Genomic DNA, 22136 nt, shown 5'->3' with positions numbered 1-22136 from the left:
GTACCATTTGATTTTCCCTGGGGTCGAACATTACTTCGGATTACTATATAGAGAGGACTCGAAAAAAGGAGATTGAGAAGTATACTTGACGGTCTGTATAATGGTGCAAGTGAGGTGAATCAGTTTGCAATGTTAGTGACCTTTTTGCATACCAACGACGGTTACAACAGTGGATGGTATACGGTTTAAAAAAAAAAAGAAAAAAAGAAAAAAGGATGGAGATGGCATCGAGAAGGACAAAAAGTCGCAGGAAAGGGGACACACGCGCACAAAGTGAATCTGTTAGCAATGGTGCTGATGCTGTTCTGTTTGGTAGTGTTGCTTTTCGTTAAATATTAATTAGAGAGTGCGAGACGCTGCGTGTTGCGTTTTCTCTCGAGATGTGTTCTATTGGATTTTTTTTTTTTTTTTTTTTTTTTTTTTTTTGTTACCAAATTGATATTTTTTGAACTTTTTCTGTGGTTGAAAATTGTAAGAAGACTAATACACTGGAGTATGGTGTTGGTGTCGTTGAATAAAGCAATGGTCAAATATACATCAAACATTTTTGGGAATCCCCTAAATTTTTGAAAACCCATTTTTTAAAATGTATACCATAGTTATGTTAAACGTGCTTCACGTGATATAATTATTTATGGAACTGTTTTACCAATTTGTGTATACACACTACCGTACCCAAGGAGATACGAGTTTTGCTTAAATTTTTTCGTTCGTTTAATCTTTAAAAAAAAAAGTTTTTGATAACTTTTGATTTAAACGTCACAATTTGAATCAACAAATAAGCAAAAAATCTGAAAAATTTTTTTGATAAAAAGATATTAGGGATACTCTGAAACAACAAACTAAAATTTTAAGTCTATTTAATATTCAGTTTAATCAAACAAAATTGTTTATCTATAGTTTTTTTTTTCTTTTTTTTTTTTTTTTTTTTTTTTGAGTAGGACAAACAAAATAAAGTAGTATCACTTCGGATCGATTTCACAAATAATACTACAATTTAAAGCAACTGGTATTTAAAAAATCTTGCAAAACAAATCCACGTAATTCATTTTAATCAATACAGAACATGTCAAAAAAAAAAAGGTTCTAGTATCGTGACATTAAATTTTGTATGATAGGATCCTCCTCCTTTCACATTTTCCATATAAATATACGAATATTATTTAACAATACTCTATTTGAAAACAAAGTGATTTAATAATTATACAAGCGAAAACTTTTTTTGTATACATACGTATATTTTTATATTTATCTAGTTTATAATTCTAAATTCTAAAATTTTAATTCATCTGTTTATAATTGTACGTACGAATGTATCTTTCAATACAATTTATGACAAATGTACAAAGTCATGCAATATAAATGTATATTTCCTCGTACAACGTAATAAACGAATATAACATAAAAAAATAAAAATTTGTAACATACTTATTTAATTAGCACAAGTGATATATTTTATATGCGCATCTCGCAAAGCGATTGACGTACAACGTAGTACGTGTTTCATACATTGTGCGTGCGAATGTGGAAAATACACGTATTCAACATAAACACACATATATATAACTGTCCACTATTTATAGCACATTTTAAATTAAAAAAACTATCACTACCAATTACATATATGTGTATTGTGGTACACATTTATACTCTTACAGAAGAAATGCAATAATTATAGGTAAGCGCGCGTAACCAGTTGAATGTATGCGTTTCGATGAAACAAATCGTATAAAAAGTATATATATCCTTCGAATGAAGTTGAGCGTTTATTTTATTGTTTCCGTGAATATAAGTGCGCATATATATGGCGGCAATTAAAGTCGATCGGGAGCCGATTTTTTTACTCAGCGAACGTAGTTTTTGCAAGTATCTGTCATTAGCGAACGTAAAATCATCAGAATCTTAAAAATTTCACGTTTTCCCATCACTACGATACTTCCAGTAGATAAGTAAATATTTTTCTTCTACCGCTGCTTAGCAAAACCACGTCTGAGCCGGCTCCTCGTTTAGTCAAAAATCGGATCGCACGCCCGTCCCGCTGCAACAATCGAAAATAATGTGTTTCAATTGAATGCTTTATCGATTTGTCGCGTCATTTGTTTGTGAAATTGACGTAAAATTGTAATTACTTACAAGTTGTTGAGACTAACGTAAGGCGGTGGGTTCGGGCGAAGGTACAGATTGCTGTGGTCCTGGCCGATCCTGAAACAATGCAAAGGATTAATTTGATTGGAAAAATCAAACTGACTGCTGCGTTTTATTTACTGCGAATGAAATTTTTTATTTTTTTTATTTTTTTTTATATACCTTGGGCTGCGGTTAATCGACTGAGAATCGCTCAAAGTTGGACTGGATGAGGGTTGAGCGACCGAAAGAGATCTGAGGGTGCCTCTCGCGCTGTTAGGGGTTGCGTACTGGATCATTTGGACGCCATTCGTGCTGCCGTGGTCTGTTAGAAGTCGCGAGCCTCTTTTTCCGCTCGATGAGATTCTAAAGTGAGGAAAAAATTTATGGTTTTTCTGTGATCGAATGTATGATTTTTGCAAAAATTAATCCAGTGTTTTCTTGAGTGATTTTCATACTTTTTAGTATTATTTATAACTTCAATTTAATGACAAAATTTAATGTATTATTAATTTATGGATTATAATAATTCTTTTTAATAATTACGGTTTTAAAATAAAAATCGTTGTGACCAAATAAAACAATTTTATCTTTTGGTTTGTGAAACATTACTATAGTAACGGCTTTTTTTTAATAATAAATGATTAAAATATTGAAAAAATGTAATAGCGACTATATTAATTTATGCAAAAAACTAAGGCACGACTGCTAAATTTTTTACTAGAGCAAAGACCATAACCATATACTCATATGAATTTTAAAAAATATTTCAATTCATCAATGAAAATAAATTTTTTTTTTTTTTTCGGTATATTTTGACTGAAAATATCCACAAACTAAATTGAAAAATTAACAACTTTCGAGATTAAGCGAGATTTAACACGAATTATTTCTGGCTTCTGCAATATTAAATTTCCTCGAAAGAATCATAATAAATTACACTTATTAGTTGAAAGTTTTTTCAAATGATAATTAAATTAAATTTTTAATCGATTGGTATTTTAATGACCGATTAAATTAATTTGTTTCATAAAATACGTCACAAACGACACATTTTCTTCGCGTATTCTTCTTTTCGTTGAAACTTAAAGTTAGCAATGCATTAACTTGCAGAGCTCAATAACTTTAAATTTTAATATTGTATACAAATCAAAAATGAAACAATGAATACACGTTCTAGCAACAACTTAAAAAACTTGGCCCATTATTTGAACACTATTATTATTAGTGTCACACCACAGATAATCTGTCATAAAGTGCGTAACTAATATAATTTTTTTTTCTTTTATTCCAAATTTTTCCTACTCGTACACACACCAATTGTTGTAATTTTTACCGTCACCCTCTATACAAACTCCGTGTACAACCCCCTATCTTAATTCTTGGTACGGCCGCTCTCTGACAAAAACATATTCTTTATCAAAGCAGTACCGTGGCTGGAAAAAAAAAAAAAAATTAACCCAGGGAATCTTCAATGCATAGTTTACCAGAGTGGTGTCGACAATAATTTAATTTCACGGTACATTACGACCTCGCCGGCCGTCGTTATAGCTTATACATTATGCGCATATATACAACACACACACATATATATTGGTATGAGATATATATTAGAGTCTCGTCTACATAAGCGTGACGTCAGAGGCACGTGCGTCACACGCTGTATGAAGCGCGAGGTTGCGGTCTTATTTTATTCGCGACTCGCGACGAGCTGATATTACTTATACGTACAGTTTACCGCAATAAGAATATATACAATAGAGAGAGGGGCACATATAGAGGAAGGCCAGTAGCGAGCGTTGGCTCCGTGAAAATTGGAGCAACTTGCTCATGTGGATGCCAGAGTCTTGGGAAAATAAATGATCATTATTGCCCTTTTGCGGGTATATGTATATGTGTATGTACCAGGAGCTGATGTGATTGTTGTATTCAATTAGTGTATACATTTCTTCCCATGGGCGAAGAAATCCTCAATGGTACGATATGCACCATTTCCTACTTTGGGCGTTTTTTTTTTTTTTTTTTTAAGGAAAGGTAGGAAAACTTTTCTTCTTGCCCTGCTTCTTACGTACGCCACCATTTTACGACCAATTTTAGATACCTTTTTTTAAATTCCTGTCTAAGCCGTAGTTGAAAAAAATTTTGTATTGAAAACAAGTTGATTTTGTCGAAGTTATGGAAAAGTAAGATTTTCCCCCTAAAACAAAGGGATCTATCAAATCGATGACCACAATTTTTCTGATTCATCACCCACATATATAGGTAACGACAAAGTAAGATCGCATCCAAAAACTAGAAAAACCTTATTCTGGACCACACGAAAATCATTTTTGTGTTTAATGCAAAAAACACTATTATTACAAAAAAAAAAGGATTTAATTTTTCATCTTGCTTGTCCATAGGTATGGTAATACAAAATCATTGTTATCTATTCGTTTAAACGTTGCAACAGGAGTGCGGCTGTGAAGTAAATACCGGGTGAGGCTCGCATAAAAAATGTGTATAAAAGTTGGGGCGTCTCTAAGAGATCGGTAAGTAAACCAAAAACGGGGGAAAAAAAAATCGGTACGTCCGGATGAAAAACGGTAAATCGGTCTAATTTCACACAAATACTTCAAGGGAGAGAGAAGAAAAAAAAGAAGAAGAGGAGGGTAAGTATAAGTAACTGACTTCGGTTGCGTCATGTGTGTGCGAGAGTCGCGTTACATGTGGTCATCGCTGAACCATTGCTCGCAGTCTTAATTGCAAACGGAGGGAAAGAGACACCGGTCATTTACCCCGTCTACAGTTGTCCCTTTTTTTTTTCTTCTCTTTTTACTTGTAACACGTGTGACGTTATGTGTCTTCATTGGGATTTTAAGCTTTTTTTTTCATACGTACGTGTACATGTCGTAATCTACGAAAAATCATGAAATAGAAGGAACAGAAATTGAAATTAAAAATTCAGCAAATCATAAAAAAAACAATAATCAGAAAAATTCTTGTACAATAAAGTTATTAAGAAAATTGTAACGTAATTTCAAAATTGTTATTTTATTTTACTTTATTTTTTGTCTTTATTGCTAATTATTGTAAAAATTGTACGAGTTGTTGTTTGTTCTTGAAAATCCATTAAACGATGCAACTGTTTTACGATACGCTTGTCAAACAAATCGATGCATCGTATTTGCCAAAATTTTTTTTTTTTTTTTTTTGCTCCTACGTCCCATCAACAAAAAACTAAAATCTTCGCAACTCAATACTGACAAAAGCAAAAACCTATACTGTATTGTATACCCTCCCACTTTGCATAAGCTTTAAACTTCCAAGTCCCCCCTATTTTATGTGTATGTACAGGACAACACAGAAATATCGTTTCGACCGGTCTCGATACACATTAGAAAAAAAAAAAAAAAAAAAAAAAAAAAAAAAAAAAAAAAAAGAAAGAAAAAAATAAGCTCACAATCTGTACACGATATATATTGACACGTAGCATACAGCAAACGCTACACACTCCCACACTAAAGGTTGAAAAAAAAAAAACAAACAACCAGGCATTGCACAAAACAATAACCCGCGTACGTTTACATCTACGCGATTCCCCCCCCCCCTCAAAACCGATCGACGTCATCTCTGCAGCAGCGCGACATATATATCGGCCTTTTCCCCCCTACACGTTTGTATACCCCGCGTCTTACAACGTATATACATCACACGTTCACCGAGACGCCACTGCCTCCTCATTATAATACCTCTAACATATAATATATGAATGAACGCTTTGCGCCGTACACGCATCTTCCCACGTCCGAACGGAGAGGAGCCGGTTCCCCGCGTTCGCGGACCGATCAATGAGCCGCGGCTGAATATATATTATATACCGATCTCCCGGATCGGTTATACGCTATATAATAAACGACACACCGAGTCGAGCATATATAGTATTTTATATATTATGTACTGCACCCACATGTGTATATTATACATAACATAATACACAAATGTAGAAGACGTATACGTAGGTACGTAATTGTAATGATGGGCGTGTTGATCGGTATATGTGTTGTGTGTGTATAAACTCACAAGAGGTGCTCGTCGCGTAGACACAGGGTGGCGCCGAGGCCACCCAGTAGGAGGATCATGAGCAACGCGGGTGCCAGAACGCTGGCGAAGACCTCCCTGCGATAGGTGCGCTTGGGCAGGTCGGCCCTGCGCGGTTGGGCCCAGCGCCACTCCGACGGACTGGGTGGTCCGATGACGCTGGAGCTCAGGTCCCGGCGAGCGCTCTCCTGCTGCTGGTTGTCCTCGATCTACGGTGCGAAGCTCACGGATGGGACAATGTTTTATATACATATGTTATACGAGGGGCTTACCATTTTGAAGTAGCACCAGTCGAATTCGAAGCGCTGGTGGAAAAATCGGTCAAAGGTCACCTGCTTAAAGTCGCACGTGGTGAACTTTTTGGTGCTCGGCTCGATTTCTTTCTCGATCTTCAGGAGATCGGGCGAGAAGGGCGTTGAACTGCCCAAACGCAGTACCGTTCTGCAATAAGTACATCGTAGACAAAAATCAAATCCTTATCTATATACGTATACGTCATTTTGCGCGAATATAATTATGTATATATATGTTTATAAGGGCCTATACGAAAGGGATACAATAATACGCGCTGGCGGTATGGTGCGAGTAAATTTTTTTTTTTTTTTTTTTTTTTCAAATAAATACTTGGATAATCTTTTTTTTTGTTTCTGTTCGTATGCTCAAAAATTCACATACGCAAACGCATGAAAAAAGCACTTTGGCGGCCAACATCATCATCATCATCATCATCATCATCATCATCATAGCGATCGGTTCTCTCGTGCGTCATACAATACCCCTCTCTCTCTCCCTCTGCCCCTGCATATGTATATATAATCTCTCGTGCAGTTGCTGCGTGATGTAAAAAAGAGAGAGAGAGAGAGAAACAAGAGCGAGTGCACACGTCTATATATGTAGGGTAACACACATATATTTTATTGTGCCCACGGCGGAAACCGGTTGGCGAATAAGTACATATATATATATGTTTATCTCTGCCGGTGCACGCGACTCTCGCGCCCATAATTATATACTTGTAAATGTTTTTGTATATTATATATATGGGTATGGTGATGCAGTAGCGGTACACGCAAAACGGACTCGTTAATATGTTGTCTGTTGTTCTCTACTTCGCGGGTAAATGCTATTTCATACATGGATAAGTGCAACCGTAAATACGTGGGTTCTCTTTGCTTCGTTGATTATATATATGTATAAAAGGCGGGTGGGACGATACGCTCGATCACGGACAATCCTTTGATAATCTTCACACGGGACCTTTGTGTCATTAATGCGTACCATACTCGTTGGGTGGATGAATCGGGCTTTTTTTACATTTTTATGAAAAAAAAAAAAAAAAAAACAATACGGCCGGAAAGTTATACAATCACGCAATCGAATTTTCGTTTGGTTAACCGTTTGTATCTTTGAAATGCGGTATAATCTATAGGAAAAGAAAATAAAAAATACTAGAAAAAGCTCTAAAAAGAGAATGAAATACAAAAAAAAAAAAAAAAAAAAAAAAAAAAAAAAAAAAAAAAAAGATACTCTCTTATCAGAGTACACGCGGGCCGAGGACTCGAAATTTCGATTACCAAACGCTCGGAGCTAGGCTCTATTATCTCGTTTGCGTCAGAGCTGCGGTATATGTAAATTGAATAGACGTGATTTACACGAAGGAGAAGAAAAAAAAAAAAAAAAAAAAAAAAAGATAAATCGAATCGAATACACACAAATGTGTTGCATTTGTATTGTACCCGTGCACGTGTAACATGAGTGTCTCCAACAGTAACTCATTTTTTTGTTTTTGGCAACGCAAGTACACCTCCGTTATCGCTTGTATTTACCCAAAGGAGTGTGTCACTTTCGCTCTTCTTTCAAAGTCCTTCATAAAAAAAAAAAAAAAAAAAAAAAAAAAAAAAAAAAAAGTATCATTGATCTTGGTATTATCGTCACTAACTTCAAGAACTAACGATCACGAGGCTCTGCCAAATCTTACCGATCCCATATACCCAACACAACACACGCACAAAAATAAGTTGACTTTTCCATTCCCCCCTTCCCAACCCCCCTGTATCACTTCGACCTACATTTGATAAGAGCGTCACGCGTTATCGCGACGCACATGTGTAGTGAGCGAAAAGAGTTTCATCGAAAGAAACCCCTTAGTTTGTACAGCATCGATTCACGAAAAATCAAAAAACCCTGCGACAAGAATATTATATGGTTTTCCATTAGGAAAAAAAAAAAAAAAAAAAAAAAAAAGAAAAACCACATCAAATGTAAATCCTACATCACATTTTTACACAAGCGCACATGGTAGACACGTACTTGTACACAACCGGCTCTGTGTCTCTCTCTCTCTCTTTCATCGGCTTCGCGGACGCGAGTGTAACATTATACCGTTCAGTTGGCACTTGGCCGTCGTCGCGCGCGCTCTCGCGTCTCCCTCTCGTATACATATATATATATAATATATATATTTATTGTTTTTCCCATTATTTATTCATACAATATGCATAAACCCAGGAATTAATATCGAGTGTTTCTCGTGATAAGTACGAGTTGGAAAAAAAAAAAAAAAAAAAAAGATAAAAAAGTTGCGGTAACAATTGTGCTGTGTGCAAATGTATACTTAGCTGTGTGTGCAGTGACGTACGTACCGTGCGAATGCCACCGATCGGATGCACCCGAGCGCGGTTCGACCAACGGGATACTTAGTTTGACGTGTATAAATATATGTGTATATATATTGTGTACTTAGCGCACCCACCCGTCCGGGAGAGATCGCCAACTGATGAGAGGATGAACGGGACACGGGGGGTGTTGCCCGGCTAGGTGAGCCCTTGCAAGTTATTCTTTTTCTTTTTTTTTTTTTTTTTTCCTTTTTAGTTTTTCGCAAAAATAAATCCAGGGATTTTTTGTACATACATTGAAAAAAGCTCGAACGACTGGAGTATAATATATCATATTCATATGGTTTAAGCCAAAGTATTAAATACTACTCACTTACAGGGCGGGGGGGGGGTTGGAGGTATATGGGGGTTGTCTATTTTTGGCTCTTCTTCCTCTAGTTTCCTTTTGCCGCGCGCGTCCATCCGGTGTTTATGGTACCTATATATATTATACAAGCGAGTGTATACGCGTATGGCCCCAGCCCCCTCCCTCCACGTTTTCTTTTCCATATCACGTGTGCGAGATGAATCGTTTTGTGTATATAGGTATACACACATGGTTTTTGAAAGCTCTCTATATGTTGGGTGGGTTTTGTGGGTTACACGCAAGTAACACGCCTCTAGGTTTACGGAGGAAAAAAATAGTACGTTCACGCGATTCGCTGTAATTTTTAATTTTTGAGGTGAAAATAAGATTGGTGTAGCGGTTTTTTTTTTTCTTTTCTTTTATTTTAATGAACACGCGATGTGCAACTGGGGTCGCAAGATTTGTGGTTCTCGATGGAAAATAAAGAGAAAGAGAGAGACGTGTAGGTTTGGAAGTATCGGTATATACCCTTGAGTGTGGATCGGTAAATGAAAACAGTGTGCGTCGATGGTGAAGTGAAGGAAATTCGTGAGATGGGTGTTAATTTAATTGGGAAAATCGAACCAGTCAATGGAAATGGATTCAAACGAGAAATCATTGAAGTTATCTATATCTCCAAGGCATAAGTATACTTACAACGGGAGCGATTACTTTTATCACCGGAAACACGAATATGGCGTAATTACGACACGCGTTTCGTGACATCCTTTTTGGGTCTTGGTTTATTTTTCGGAAACTAACAGATCGGGGCACAACATTTTTATGGAATTTGGAAAATAATTTTTTTTTTCCTAAACTGTATACAATGTATATGTACATATATCCATGGATAGGAATGGAATGGAATGGAGGGATGGATAGTTTTTATTTTTACAGTTCTTGTCGGTGCATTTCCCTCACGATTCAATTATTATTATTATTTTTTTTTGTATATTGATTTTTGTATTATCGTAAACTATGCGATTGCGCACTATTTCGACACACGTAAACGCTGATTAGATGACTACCACCCTTACGTACGTTGGACCCTTAGGAATAGGAATTTTGAAGTAATAACAAAGATGTACGAAACAATTTTTCGAAAGTGGGGAAAAAAAAAAGTTGCAACCCTTCCTCACTTCGTAGGTACGCCTCGAGGAGTTTTTTCTTCTTTTTTTTGTTTTGTTTCTTGAACTAGACGCAACGATTACTTACGCGTAAGAATTCCACTCACAGTCCGCGCAACGAGCGTTCACGGTCGTATGTACAATACATAAGATGTACAACAGTACAGGAACAATGGAAGTATCGCGCGGGTGCCTATAAATTACTGTTTCTCTTACATTTTTAAAACCAAGTGGCGTCGCTTTGCGGAGAGCAAAAAGGAACGAAGAAAAAAAAAAAACACCTTTCATTCTTCCAGGCAACAGCTATTCTTACGTGACTCGAAGCTCCGTCATCGTCTCGGCCTATGTGTGTACATGACTTACGCGCGTGATCACTCACCAAAATGGCTTATCGAACGTTTCATAGTTTTTTCATATTTTATTGTAATTTCAATCTCCAAAACTTTTACCGATTCGTATCGAAGTAATACACAAGTTATTGTTCGAACACATTCAGAATCGAAAGTTTGTACGTTACTGCGTTTTTACAACCGTTTAACAAATTATGAACAAAAACAAAAAAATTCACAAAAAAAAGAATGAAATAAAAATTTAAAAAATTCTCCAAATCTTTCACAATCATCAGCATTGTGGGTTAATCTAACTCATAGCTGTCGTGTGCATTTACGGTTAGAATCATCAATCAAGATTTTAATTTTTTTTATTTTTGTGACGAAACCATGAACATTTTCAATCAACGGGTTTTAAAAAATAATAGGGGATTTAACAATGTACGCGGTTTAACCTTACCCCACTTGCTCGCCGGGTTTCAGGGGGTAGCGCGCGCCTAGCTCTACCGCCGGCGCTAAGAAGGTCAGCTGCAAGTCTGTGGCGTTCCTCCAGATGTTTTTTCTGAAAAAGCGTAAAATTGTTATTTATGATATTTAAGACTAACGTAATTTTAGTTTATCATAAAATGGGTGCTCGGGGTATCAGACGCGCGTGGTAAAAAAATGGTTTTTTTGCAACTTTGGAATGTTACAAAAAAAAAAAAAACTTCAATGTTATACTGTACAAACGATGATATTTAGAAAATATTTTATAATACTTAGTTTGGAAGGAATCCAAAAGTTATTTTTTTAGTCTAAAAAAACAGTGGACGCGTTCGTCATTGAATGAATGATGTTGCAACTTAGTAAAAAAATTTTTTTAAAAGGCTTTAAAAAAAAGTTAAAAACGTCGTGTACAATGGGCCCAGTATAGTGGAATGTTTTTCACGGAGTTTTTCTCTATATTATTTTATAAAATGCCAGTATTCATTTAAATTCTTTGTCTCAATGATCAATCGTGTATTTTTAAAATTCAATTTTGACACCACAAAATTATTTTATTTAGAAAAATAAATCGATCAAACAGTACCCCGTGTATGGTGAAATCCAGTACGTTGACAAACGTTCCTTTAGTAAAATGAAAAAAAAATTTCCTTTTTAGTTCGATAATCGTTAGGTATAAAAAGCAGTTATTTGTAGTTGGGCTGAAAAATAAAGTGCCCTCATGATTCATAACAAATTTTAATTCCTTGATAACAAGTTAAAAAATGTCTTTGTTCTCCATTGCAGCTCGCACAAGCTAATTGTTATTGCTTCTGCCATTGTCGAGCGATTGCACTTGTAAAACACGTCGTAAAATGTATAGACCACTCGAGGGTGCGGGTGAAACAATATCAACCACAAATCCAACTGGCCGGCTATACTCCTTGCGGAACCTGACGATTTCTGGAAATTTTCGTGCGCTTCCGTTCTACATGCGCGTGTCCTCGGGTGCACAGCACGTTGAGCATTGTGTGCTCAAAGTAAGAAACCGATGAAATATCGAGGACAAGAAAATTATTATTATCATTATTATTGTCTCGTCCAGCGTCCGAGAGGTCGATTCAGAGCTGCGTGTTTCTCTAGAGTAAGGCTTGAAAATAACAATCACAGGGTTGGCATCTCGACCCTCAGATCCGTTCCCTTTCACGGTTTTTACAGACATGTACTTATCAAGTTACAAGGGAAAATCATTCGCTCTTTTGAGTGAAAACTCAAAGTTCGACTCTTGAGACTTGATTCGGTCAACGAGATAAAAACCAAGAATTTCGGATTATAATTTTTAACGTATCAATAAATGAACGGTGAATAAAAAAAAAAAAAAAAAAAAATGTTTGAAGAGCATTTGGTTACTTGTTGCACTCTCGTCCAGCATTTTTTCGCAAAGAGTCGCGAAACATCTCGACTATATAAGAGTATGTATATCCTTCCCCAACGTTTGTAAGAACATTTTCTGTGGAATTTTCGGGGTGAAAAAATTGTTTAATTCAAGTTATTTGGTTCTGGTTGTGGCTATACACCTTCTCGATACTCACCTAAATATGTCGAAGAGATCCTCCGTTCTGTTGCGATCGAACATATCCTCGACATTGAGGTTGTTAACTTTCAATTGTATTTGGTACTTGGCCACGCTGTCGTTCTCCAACACAATGACCTCGAGTGTCTTGTCCCTCGTCTCGTAGGTTTTTTTGTTCAACGCTATGATTTCCAGCTGAAATAATATTTATTTTGGCAATTGAAGGTAAACAATGTTGCTTAAAACGGTAAATGTGCACCTTGAAGCTCTTCTGGTCTTTCGGAGCCACGCCGTACAGGTAGCCGCGATGAGTCCGTTTGCTGTAGGTGTAGTGGATCCAGGAGGGAAGGTCCGGCGAGCCGAGCAGCGAGGCTTCGTACCTGTACTCGTTCCTTCCTACTGCAACAGATTTTTTTTTTTTTTTTTTTTTTTAATTTCAATAGTTACTGAAACAACATCTTGGTCCAATACCTATTCCAAAAGTATAGGCATATACACTTGTTTTTTTTGGTTCTCGAAAGACACAGCATAGACACTTTGAACGTCATTCAAATTAATGTTTTTCTTTATTATTTTCAAGCAGTTAATCAAAAACTCTCTTGATGAGTTCGTTGATTTATTTACAATACATACTTAAACCTCCATTCACTGTAAATCCAAGCGTGGTAAATTACACGTTTAAAGCGTGTAATTACAAATTTTTTTTTTTTTTTTTTTTCATACAACAGATAATAATTTTAAGGACTACCAAAGCTATGATGCACCAAGTGGTTAACCAGTTCCACTTAACATGAGAATTTTTAATGAGAAAAACCAAATTAGGAAGGCTATGGAGTGAAAAAACTTGGCTGTCACAGATTCAACATGTTTACAAGTGATATTATGTCAATCGTTGATAAAAAAAAATAGTTTAGTTTAATAGAACAGGTGAAATAGTTTGTGAGGCATCGATTTGGTTGTTTTTGATACGTTTATCAAGACTATTAAAATGCATTTGTTAAAAACGGACATTTCGAATACACCCTTCAAATGTGTACACTTGAATACACTTCGAATCCATTGATAATTTTTTTCCTAACGTCATCATTACGTAAAAGAAACTGTAACATCGTATTATCAATGGCCAATGGCAACACCTTAGACGCAAAGACTGTAATGTTGGTAAATCTTTATTTGAACCATCCAAGTTCCAACGAACCTCGGGCGATCAGATCAAGGGAATAATCAAGAGTCGAAAAAAAAAAAAAAAAAAAAAAAAAAAATCTTTATGCCGTGGTCAAATGAATGTTTGAGAGTAAAGGCGTGGAAAATCTTACCATTGGACGACCAATTGAAGTATTGAGGTACGATGGGTATGGCGAAAACTTGGAGGGAGTAGATGTTGACTTCGGTCGCGCCGGCCAGGCACAGTAGCAACGCGCACGATAAGCCGGCTATTGCAATCGGGCGCATGTTGTAAACGTCGTGGGCGCAACTTTTATTGCAAAACCTGAAAATTTTAGTCACGGTCGGTCGTTAGCTTTTTCTCTGACGTCAATTGGTGATTAGTTTTTTTTTTTTTTTTTTTTTTTTTTTTTTTATTCTTTTTCTTTTTTTTTTTATTGTTATCGCCGTCCGGGCGGCTGGCCTTTGTGTGTACACGCGTGTGCGTATGGTAATGTGCGCAACGCCGGGAAAATGTAATTCTGCGCTCGCGGCGGCGCGTGAGATAAGATGTAATCTCGGTGTGGTTAATAGCTACAATAATTTATATTTAGTAATACCTCGTGACGAAATTCACAAGGAGGAAATGGTTTGGTGCCCGTGGAAAATTAATTTTGAAAAAATTAAAAAAAAAAACATACATTTTCGAGTGAGGTCTTTGTTACTACTCTCTAAATTTGAAATAGTGATAAGTTTGCAACTTTTTCAAAAAAGTGCGTATAAACTGTGAAATCGTGAATATTCACAAGTTAATGTTCCACTATTTAAAATAGTTAGTAAAGTTATTGTTGGAATTACTCGAAATAATGTGTATAGGATGTACAATTCCCTTCATTCGAGTCAAGATCGTACATTGGATTACTAATACATGTTAATATTTAAAATTTATAACGATTGGGCGCCAATAAACGATTCTCAATTTTCACTATTTTGCCAATGAAAATCTTGTTCGCTTACCCAAATAGTGAAATTTTCACTATTTCAAATTTAGAGAGTATATGTTTGTCGAATGATCTATCCACCGCTCCAAAGGTATATAATTATGATAATTGATGCTGCAACTTATACTATACGAACTGTTTTTCCACGTACAATTTCGGCACGTAAAGTTTTTTTCTCAAAATACGGGCTTCTAATGTTATGGCGTCAAATCGTTTTTTGGCTCACTCGCGTTTTCTTATATTCGCGTGGGTATAATTAACACGGTACAAAAAAACATCCATAGAGATATTTAAAAAAAATTTTTTTTTTTTTTTTCAGTAATAATTAGTTGTTGAATCTCAAGTTTTTTACGATCTCACAGATAAGCCATACTACGGTTTTTTTTTTTTTTTTCCTGTAAATTTGAGAAATTAGAGCTTCATCGACTTATTGTGGACCCAGATAGAGCTTGTCTAATCTACATGAGTCCACATTTTTAAAAAAAAAAGTAATTTTAAATTTTATGCAGGCAATTAAACGCCCATCCAAAATTAGAAAGAAAAAAAAAGTCTTTTATTTCAATGAAACAAGTTTTTGCAGTCCGCCACGCTATATTATACTGTATGTATGGTAACCCTCTAAAGAGGAAGAGTTAACGACGAGAGATAAATTTTTCACGAGAGCAACAGACGTGCAGCTTTTCTCCTCCTCTTTCGCGTCTTCGATGCATAAATATAAAAAGAGGAAGAAGCCGACGAGGAGGAGGACAACAAAGATCCACGAGAATAAAGCACGTGCCTAACGAGGCCACCGTTTTCTGTGGTTCCTTGTAAAAAATATACAAAGAAGAGAAGAACGAGAGCTACTCGCTCTCCTTTCGTCTTGACAGTTTTATCTTGAGTGTACTCATAAACACGTGCAACGGTAAACAATTCGTTATTCACGAAATGAGTTTTTTTTTGGAGTTTTTGGAGCCACTTGGCTGTGATGATACCAGTTAATGTTATATTAACGGGAGCAAAGCCATGTGCCACGTGTTTACAATTAAACACCCAACGTTTTACGATTCAGATAGACGTTTTTTTTTTTTTTTTTTTTTTCGTTTACTTATATTTGAGCGATTCCACACGGAAACGTCAGTCATTTGGCTGAAAAATGAATTATTATACATACATATATAATTTTTAACATTAATTATAATTTGATAACATTTTATTTTAATTAAATTATCATGCCTCATTAACTTAATTTAATTTAAATTGATTTCCAAAGGAAGTATTCGATATAATTTTACTACATTAATATAATTCTTTTTAATTAAAAATACTGAATGATATTTAATATAATTTAAATTCAACGAGTATGGGCGCAGCTAAAAAAAATGAGAACAAAGAGATGGAAGAATAATTAAAGAAATCAAGAGACAGTGGTAAGAGGAGGAAAGAGACAAAAAAATAAAAGAGGGTAGAAGATAGTGTTGCGTGGATGAAAATTAAATTGAAACTTTTTTTTTTTTTTTTTCTTAATTTAACTTTTTTAATAATACCTATATTGACTATATTTTTGTCATATTAATTATTATTTTTTAATATGTTTATCAAAATAAAAAACAACTAGTGCCATTTGTATTTAATTGATACCAAATTCGATTTTTAAATAAAACATTTGATACAATTCTATCATAATGAATACAATTTTTATCAAATTTGAAAAACTACATAATACTTAGTGTAATTTTGATTCAACATAGTATAGGTGGTGCTAAAAAAATAGGCAAAACTCGAGGAGGTAAAGGAACAAAAAGATTTTAAAAAGAGACAGAAGATAATATAGAGGAATGACAGATTTTTAAAAGACACTCAGCCAATTTAAGCTGAAAAAGAAAAATAAGGGTCAGATATTAAAAAGGAGAATGGGCTAGGGCACCTCAAAAATATTTCAAGGGATGTACAAGATACGTTTAAGAAAGCACACGAATACAAAACGAGGAAAATATTATTAAAAATTACTCGCGAATATTGAAGTTCTGTGCATTCAACTGACCAAATACTAAACTATATACTATACTATAATTTTGAAAATTAATTAAAAGTTTATAAAAAAAAACCCTTAGAATCAATAATAAAAAAAACTAATCTCATGTGACAGACTTACTAAATTAAAAAGATTTTCTTCATATCAAAAATTACTCTTTTTAACATTGTAAAATCTCATTTGAACCCTCTTTCAAAGTGTACAAACTATAAACAAAAAAGTCAGTTGCGTCGACTTTTTCCATTTTTTCACATAGCATTTCCAAAAAAATTAGAACAAGCAAAAAAAAACAATTTTTTTTTTCATTTAATTTAAAACCAGATAACTGATGATTTTTTTGAAGAACCAATCATGTACGGGAGACAAAAAGGTGTTTTTTTTTTTTTTTTTTTCCCTCCCCATGAAGTAAATAAAGTATAAGTGAGCTTGATGACAGGCGAGACGCGATTGACGCAATTCGCGACGCGCGAGGCTATTATAAAGTGAGTAACTGCTGCGCAGAAATGATGTTAGATGTGTACCTATACATATGTATATGTACGTGTGTGTATGTATTGCGTTGTGCTGTACACTTGGGCGACGCATCAGCTTGTGGAGATCATCGGTGAGTTGTGATACATTAGTCGGCTCGTCTATTTTTTGTGATATATGTGTACCCAGTTCTTGAGATTTGCATGACTCGGCTTCGACGAGAAGTCAGTGCAAATGTAGAGCGTATAGATGTCTCGTAATCGAAAATAGTTTTTGTCCCTTACACTATTACATCCAAATGTATAAATGGATAGTAAGGCTCGTTAAAGCTATGCATTTGAAGTACTTAACAATAAAGTGAAATTTTTGCCAATTAATTTAATCAAGGTTTCCTTAAATTTTGATTAACCCCTGTATTTTTCATATTCTCTTAGTCCTATTGGTATTTATTGGTAGATATTTTTTTTCTCATTCACATACATACAGCTTTATGATTTGAACTCCACATTATTATTTAAACACCAAAAAAAATTCAAGTTATATGATGGGGATGGAAAAAAATGTCATTAAACATGAATCTTCTTAAAAATTGTTGGACAAAATCGTTTAATGTTTCATGCGTTTGTATCGTTGTTTTATATTTAAAAATAATTTTTAACGGTATTATAACTAAAAATCGGATTAGCTAACTGTAACATTTTGGTAAAAAAAATACATTTAATCGAAAAAAAATTTTTGCATGTGATTGTGAGTACAATTCATTAAAGAAGAACAAAGTTCAAAGTTGCGAAAGAAACTCGACCGGAGAAAAAAATGTGCTCAGTTAGAAACAGAGTCGAGGTGAGTGTACAGATACTATCGCTCTTTCATACCATGCCTTTTTACCTTGTATCCTATAACAAACGTATACATATCTATATATCATCTTACGAGTCGACGAACGCGATTTTTCTTTTGTATACTTGTTACCCATTATTTCTCAGAGGCCCAAGTAACAATTCAATAACTGAAGCATCAAAGAAAAGTTTAATACTTTTTGAATGTTTATTTATTTAAAATATTTATGACCTTGAATAATTAATGAAGAAATTTTCTAAAATTTAATGATAAACAGGCGAGTTTTTTTGCCGTAAAAAAAAAAAACCTTAAGAAACAATTTAATTCTTGAATAATCCAATTTTTGAGTGGCGTGAATCTGTTTATTATGTAGCTTCAACAATTTATTATAGATATGCCTTAAAATATACTAAATTATTTCCATAAAATTTATGCTTCCTTAAGAACTCTTGCAAACTTCTGTTTCATTATTTTTTGTTTTTATTTATTTATTTTCTATTTTTTATCTTTTTTTTTCTTAGTTCTGTCGAACAAATAAGTATGCCACATAATATATATGCTTGTTTTTTTTCGTTTTTTTTATTCATTGTGTCCATGTTCGTGAAATCTTTACTTCTATCAGTGAAATAATGGCTGAAAATATTCGTGCAATTTAATAATTAAATAAAAATAATCAAATGAAAAAAACTTTTTTTTAAAATTATTTTATACGTCGTATCCTGTCGTAGAGCAAGACTGCAGTAAATCAGTACGCACTCGTGCATCTCTTTTCCTGAAATTTTCCCTCGTTCAGTCCGACTTCGTCGTATTATATTTTTATCAACTTAAATTTAAGTAACTTCCCGGATAACAACACCAAAAAAAGTTGCGAAACGCAGAACTACTTGAAAGACGAAACACTTGCTCCTCACGCGCGAAACATCATATTCCAGAAATCCGAGCTGCGTTAAGGGGTCCCGTTTCTTGGCTTTGTCGCGTGGCTTTTATGCTTTCTTGGCACGTGACTCAGGAAAAAAAAGGACACCACAACATCGAGAATATAACACGAGAATAAGCGCTTTTAAGCTCTTCTTCACTTGTTTTTTTTTATGTTTCCTTCGCTCTGCTGACCTCTGATTCGTCTGTCACTCGAATTCTTCTTAACCCGTTCATCAGCAACTTGCCGAGGAAACAAATCCACACTCATTCGCATACGCGAAAGTGAAATTTTAATTAAAAAATTCGAGCTCTGTATTTAATAAAACTTGTAAGTAAATGAAATTGTATCAACTTCCCTCCATTTTCTTCAAGTTACACACGCTAAAAATCCTTTTGCAGAGTCCATAATTATGAATCATTTTCGTTTCTTGGAAATCCTCGAGCCGCTCGAATCTTAAATATTTTCCCATCGAGGTATGAAATTTATTTATATTTAATATTTCCCTGAAAATCAATTTATCACTTGATGTTTGCCTTTTCCAGAACAAAGAGTTAAGGTTTTTTTCTTGTTTTTTCAACACTTATATAATCAAGTTTTTTTTTACTTAAAAATTTATCATCACAATTTTGAGCTCTAGTTAATGATAAATTGTAATTTTTATTGATTTTTATACTGGGTCATGAAAATTGTTTCAAATACAAAGTGAAATACTATTTTTAATTATTCTTGTAGCACACTATTTAAAAAAATTTTCTCCAGCTAAGGTAATGAATTGTACTTAACAAAAAAATGATTAAGTAAATTTCTTTCCATTAATGGCCAAGTAAATTGATTTTACGAAATGTTACATTCACCGATCGAACAATAAAAGTTTGACCGCCCCCTAATCGCCCCCCGATCAATCGACAAAAATAAAACAAAAACCTCGATATTTGAAAAAAAAAAAAAAAAAGAAAATTCAAATCCTCATTCTACCAAGATGAAAATAAACATTTTTGCCAAAAGGAATAAGTATTCCTCTCACACCATTTCACCTCACACGGAACAAAACCCCGTCGGACGCCCCGAGAGCCGATCAATACCGGGAAACTCCAAAGCCTCCCCATATATCGCAAGCCCCGCACATAATTTGAGGACAAAAATATAGGAAAAAAAAAGCTACAAAATAGTAACCCACTGATTGAAAAACACACAAGAGATGCCCATCACGACACATCAAGGGGTTAGTATACGTAAGGAACGCGAGTAGGATCCTCTTTTTCTTACACACCAGCCCCCCCCCCCCTGCCCATGTCGCGATCTGAGCTTGCGCACAGCAGTGTCGATTGCGCCCCTCGTTTCCTAACCCACGACTACACCCTTTGCCAGACCAAAACTAAAACCAGCCGAAACAAAAAGAAAATGTACGCACCTTATACCTCCATGAAAAGCCCGCGTGCCGTCTTCTTCTCGGTGTATGTATATATGTATGTGTATATGTGTAAAGAGGAAATCTTGAAAGCTCGATGACGATCCAGCACTTCGCGGAAGGAGCGAAAAGCTCGGCAGCCGGACAAAAGCTGCACAAAAGAGAGACAGCGCGCTAAGCGGTGTCGGCAACCCCCCAGAGAGCCTCGCGCTGCACGGAGAGAGGCCTCATCGGCGCAGTCGCGGAGGAACGGAGCGCGCGGACACGGGGTTTACATATACGTGCACACGCGTATTCGCCCTGCACACGGTATATACATATATATACACAACAACCAGCCTCCTCGGTTTAGTTGTCACTGGGACACGAGACACTCGGGTTGTGCCTGTGTGTATTTTTTCGTACTCCATGGTGTTTATACGTCTCGAGGGGGGGTTATTGGAGGCTCTTCGCAAGCTCTGACGCGAGTGCGAGCTTTGCTGGTGCTATTCGCCAATACAAGATGCCGATGCTGTGAAGCAGCACTCGCAGGGTCATATCGTATTATATACACGAACACCGAGTCTTTCGTCGCGCTTAGGGTAGGTTTTATACATATATATATATTATATACATACCCTCGGGTGGAAGTTGTTGGTTATATCCCATATAATTACGTACATATACGTGTGTGCATAAGTCGGTGGGACAATTAATACAAAGCTCGACGCACACTTTTGTCCACATATATTATAATCGTGCGAGTGCGTGTCATATTAGCGAATTAAGGAAATTGTAAGTACCGAGATGTGTGTGTGTGTGTGTGTGGCGCTATTTTTAGATCTGAGTTTGGAATTTAATTAGGCTGTACGCGGGTACTCAGCCTGTACCTACAATATATATATTGTTTAATAACAATAAACAACGATAATTGTATTGGGTGCAATTGGCCGTACACGCGGTGCAACCAGACGCGAGAGAGGGTGTCGATCATTTTGGGATTACTCGAAGGCACTTTGAAAGTTTATTTGGCCTGAATATCTTTGAGTATCGGCTGCTTAAAGGGGATAGAGGGATGCCCTCGCGTGATCGGAGCCTGTGATTTGGCTTCCTCCGTGGTGATGAATAATAATACCTGTCGCAGGTTATTCCCGATAGAGCTTAATCTTTTTTTTTTTTTTTTTTTTTTTTTTTTTTTTTTTTTTTTTTTTTTTTCTGAATAAAAAATTAAAACAAGAAAAAGATACAGTGCGTCGTGTGCCGTTATGGCACTTTTTTTAACGATGGACGCTCGAGCCGAGACAGTGTGAATGGGTACAGGTTGCGATTGAAGTGTGCGCATTTTTTCAGGATCGTGAAGAAGCTTTTTTTTCATTGTTCGCGGAAATAATGATCGCACGCATAAAAAACACCTGGGATGTGGCATCTGAGTTACGCTGTAACTATAAATAGAACGAATTTTATTTTACTTTATGTGTTTGTTTCAATGATTGTTTGCTCAATGTTGTTGATGCTCTTTGCGTTGGTGATGTTGTTTTTTTTAATTAATTAATTTTTTTTTTTTTTTTAGTACACGTTTGCAGTAAAATAATATCGGCACAATGTTTTTGGCTGAACTTTCGACTGCACGAAAATATACGAATCTGGCATTAAAAATTACAACAAAGAA

The 22136-nt window shown here is 35.4% G+C and overlaps 2 protein-coding genes across 4 annotated transcripts in view; one reads left to right on the top strand and one right to left on the bottom strand.

The window, feature by feature from the left end:
• Positions 1-1540: 1540 nt before the first annotated feature.
• On the bottom strand, positions 1541-20554 carry Scgalpha (sarcoglycan alpha). Its single transcript, XM_089590609.1, has 10 exons — positions 20492-20554; positions 14012-14184; positions 12955-13094; positions 12715-12890; positions 11121-11222; positions 6477-6645; positions 6187-6413; positions 2308-2490; positions 2134-2202; positions 1541-2038 (listed from the first exon to the last, which is right to left on the bottom strand). Exons 2-10 carry the CDS (start codon positions 14145-14147, stop codon positions 2011-2013), a joined length of 1230 nt encoding a protein of 409 aa, XP_089446735.1. The 5' UTR covers positions 14148-14184; positions 20492-20554; the 3' UTR covers positions 1541-2010.
• Positions 8675-22136, top strand: part of 5PtaseI (inositol polyphosphate-5-phosphatase A) — a 37115-nt gene continuing 23653 nt past the window's right edge. For all 3 annotated transcript variants that reach the window (XM_089590608.1, XM_089590607.1, XM_089590606.1), the window contains exon 1: positions 8675-9021. The gene's annotated coding sequence lies outside the window, so the exon portion shown is untranslated. The remainder of the gene's footprint in view (positions 9022-22136) is intronic.

This window comes from Copidosoma floridanum, unplaced genomic scaffold, assembly GCF_036245765.1.
Source record: "Copidosoma floridanum isolate Cflo_tuat_1 unplaced genomic scaffold, Cflo_Japanese_pri ptg000012l, whole genome shotgun sequence".
NCBI classification, from domain to species: Eukaryota; Metazoa; Arthropoda; class Insecta; order Hymenoptera; family Encyrtidae; genus Copidosoma; species Copidosoma floridanum.
The sequence above is the reverse complement of the archived record's forward strand: the minus strand, read 5'-3'. Positions and strand labels throughout refer to the sequence as shown.

Coding starts and splice junctions, on each gene's coding strand:
- Scgalpha (XM_089590609.1), bottom strand. CDS start 14,147: ATGCGCCCGATTGCAATAGCCGGCTTATCGTGCGCGTTGCTACTGTGC. Junction 13,095..14,011: donor CTTCAATTGGTCGTCCAATG/GTAAGATTTTCC, acceptor AATCTGTTGCAG/TAGGAAGGAACGAGTACAGG. Junction 11,223..12,714: donor GATCTCTTCGACATATTTAG/GTGAGTATCGAG, acceptor ACGCTTTTTCAG/AAAAAACATCTGGAGGAACG.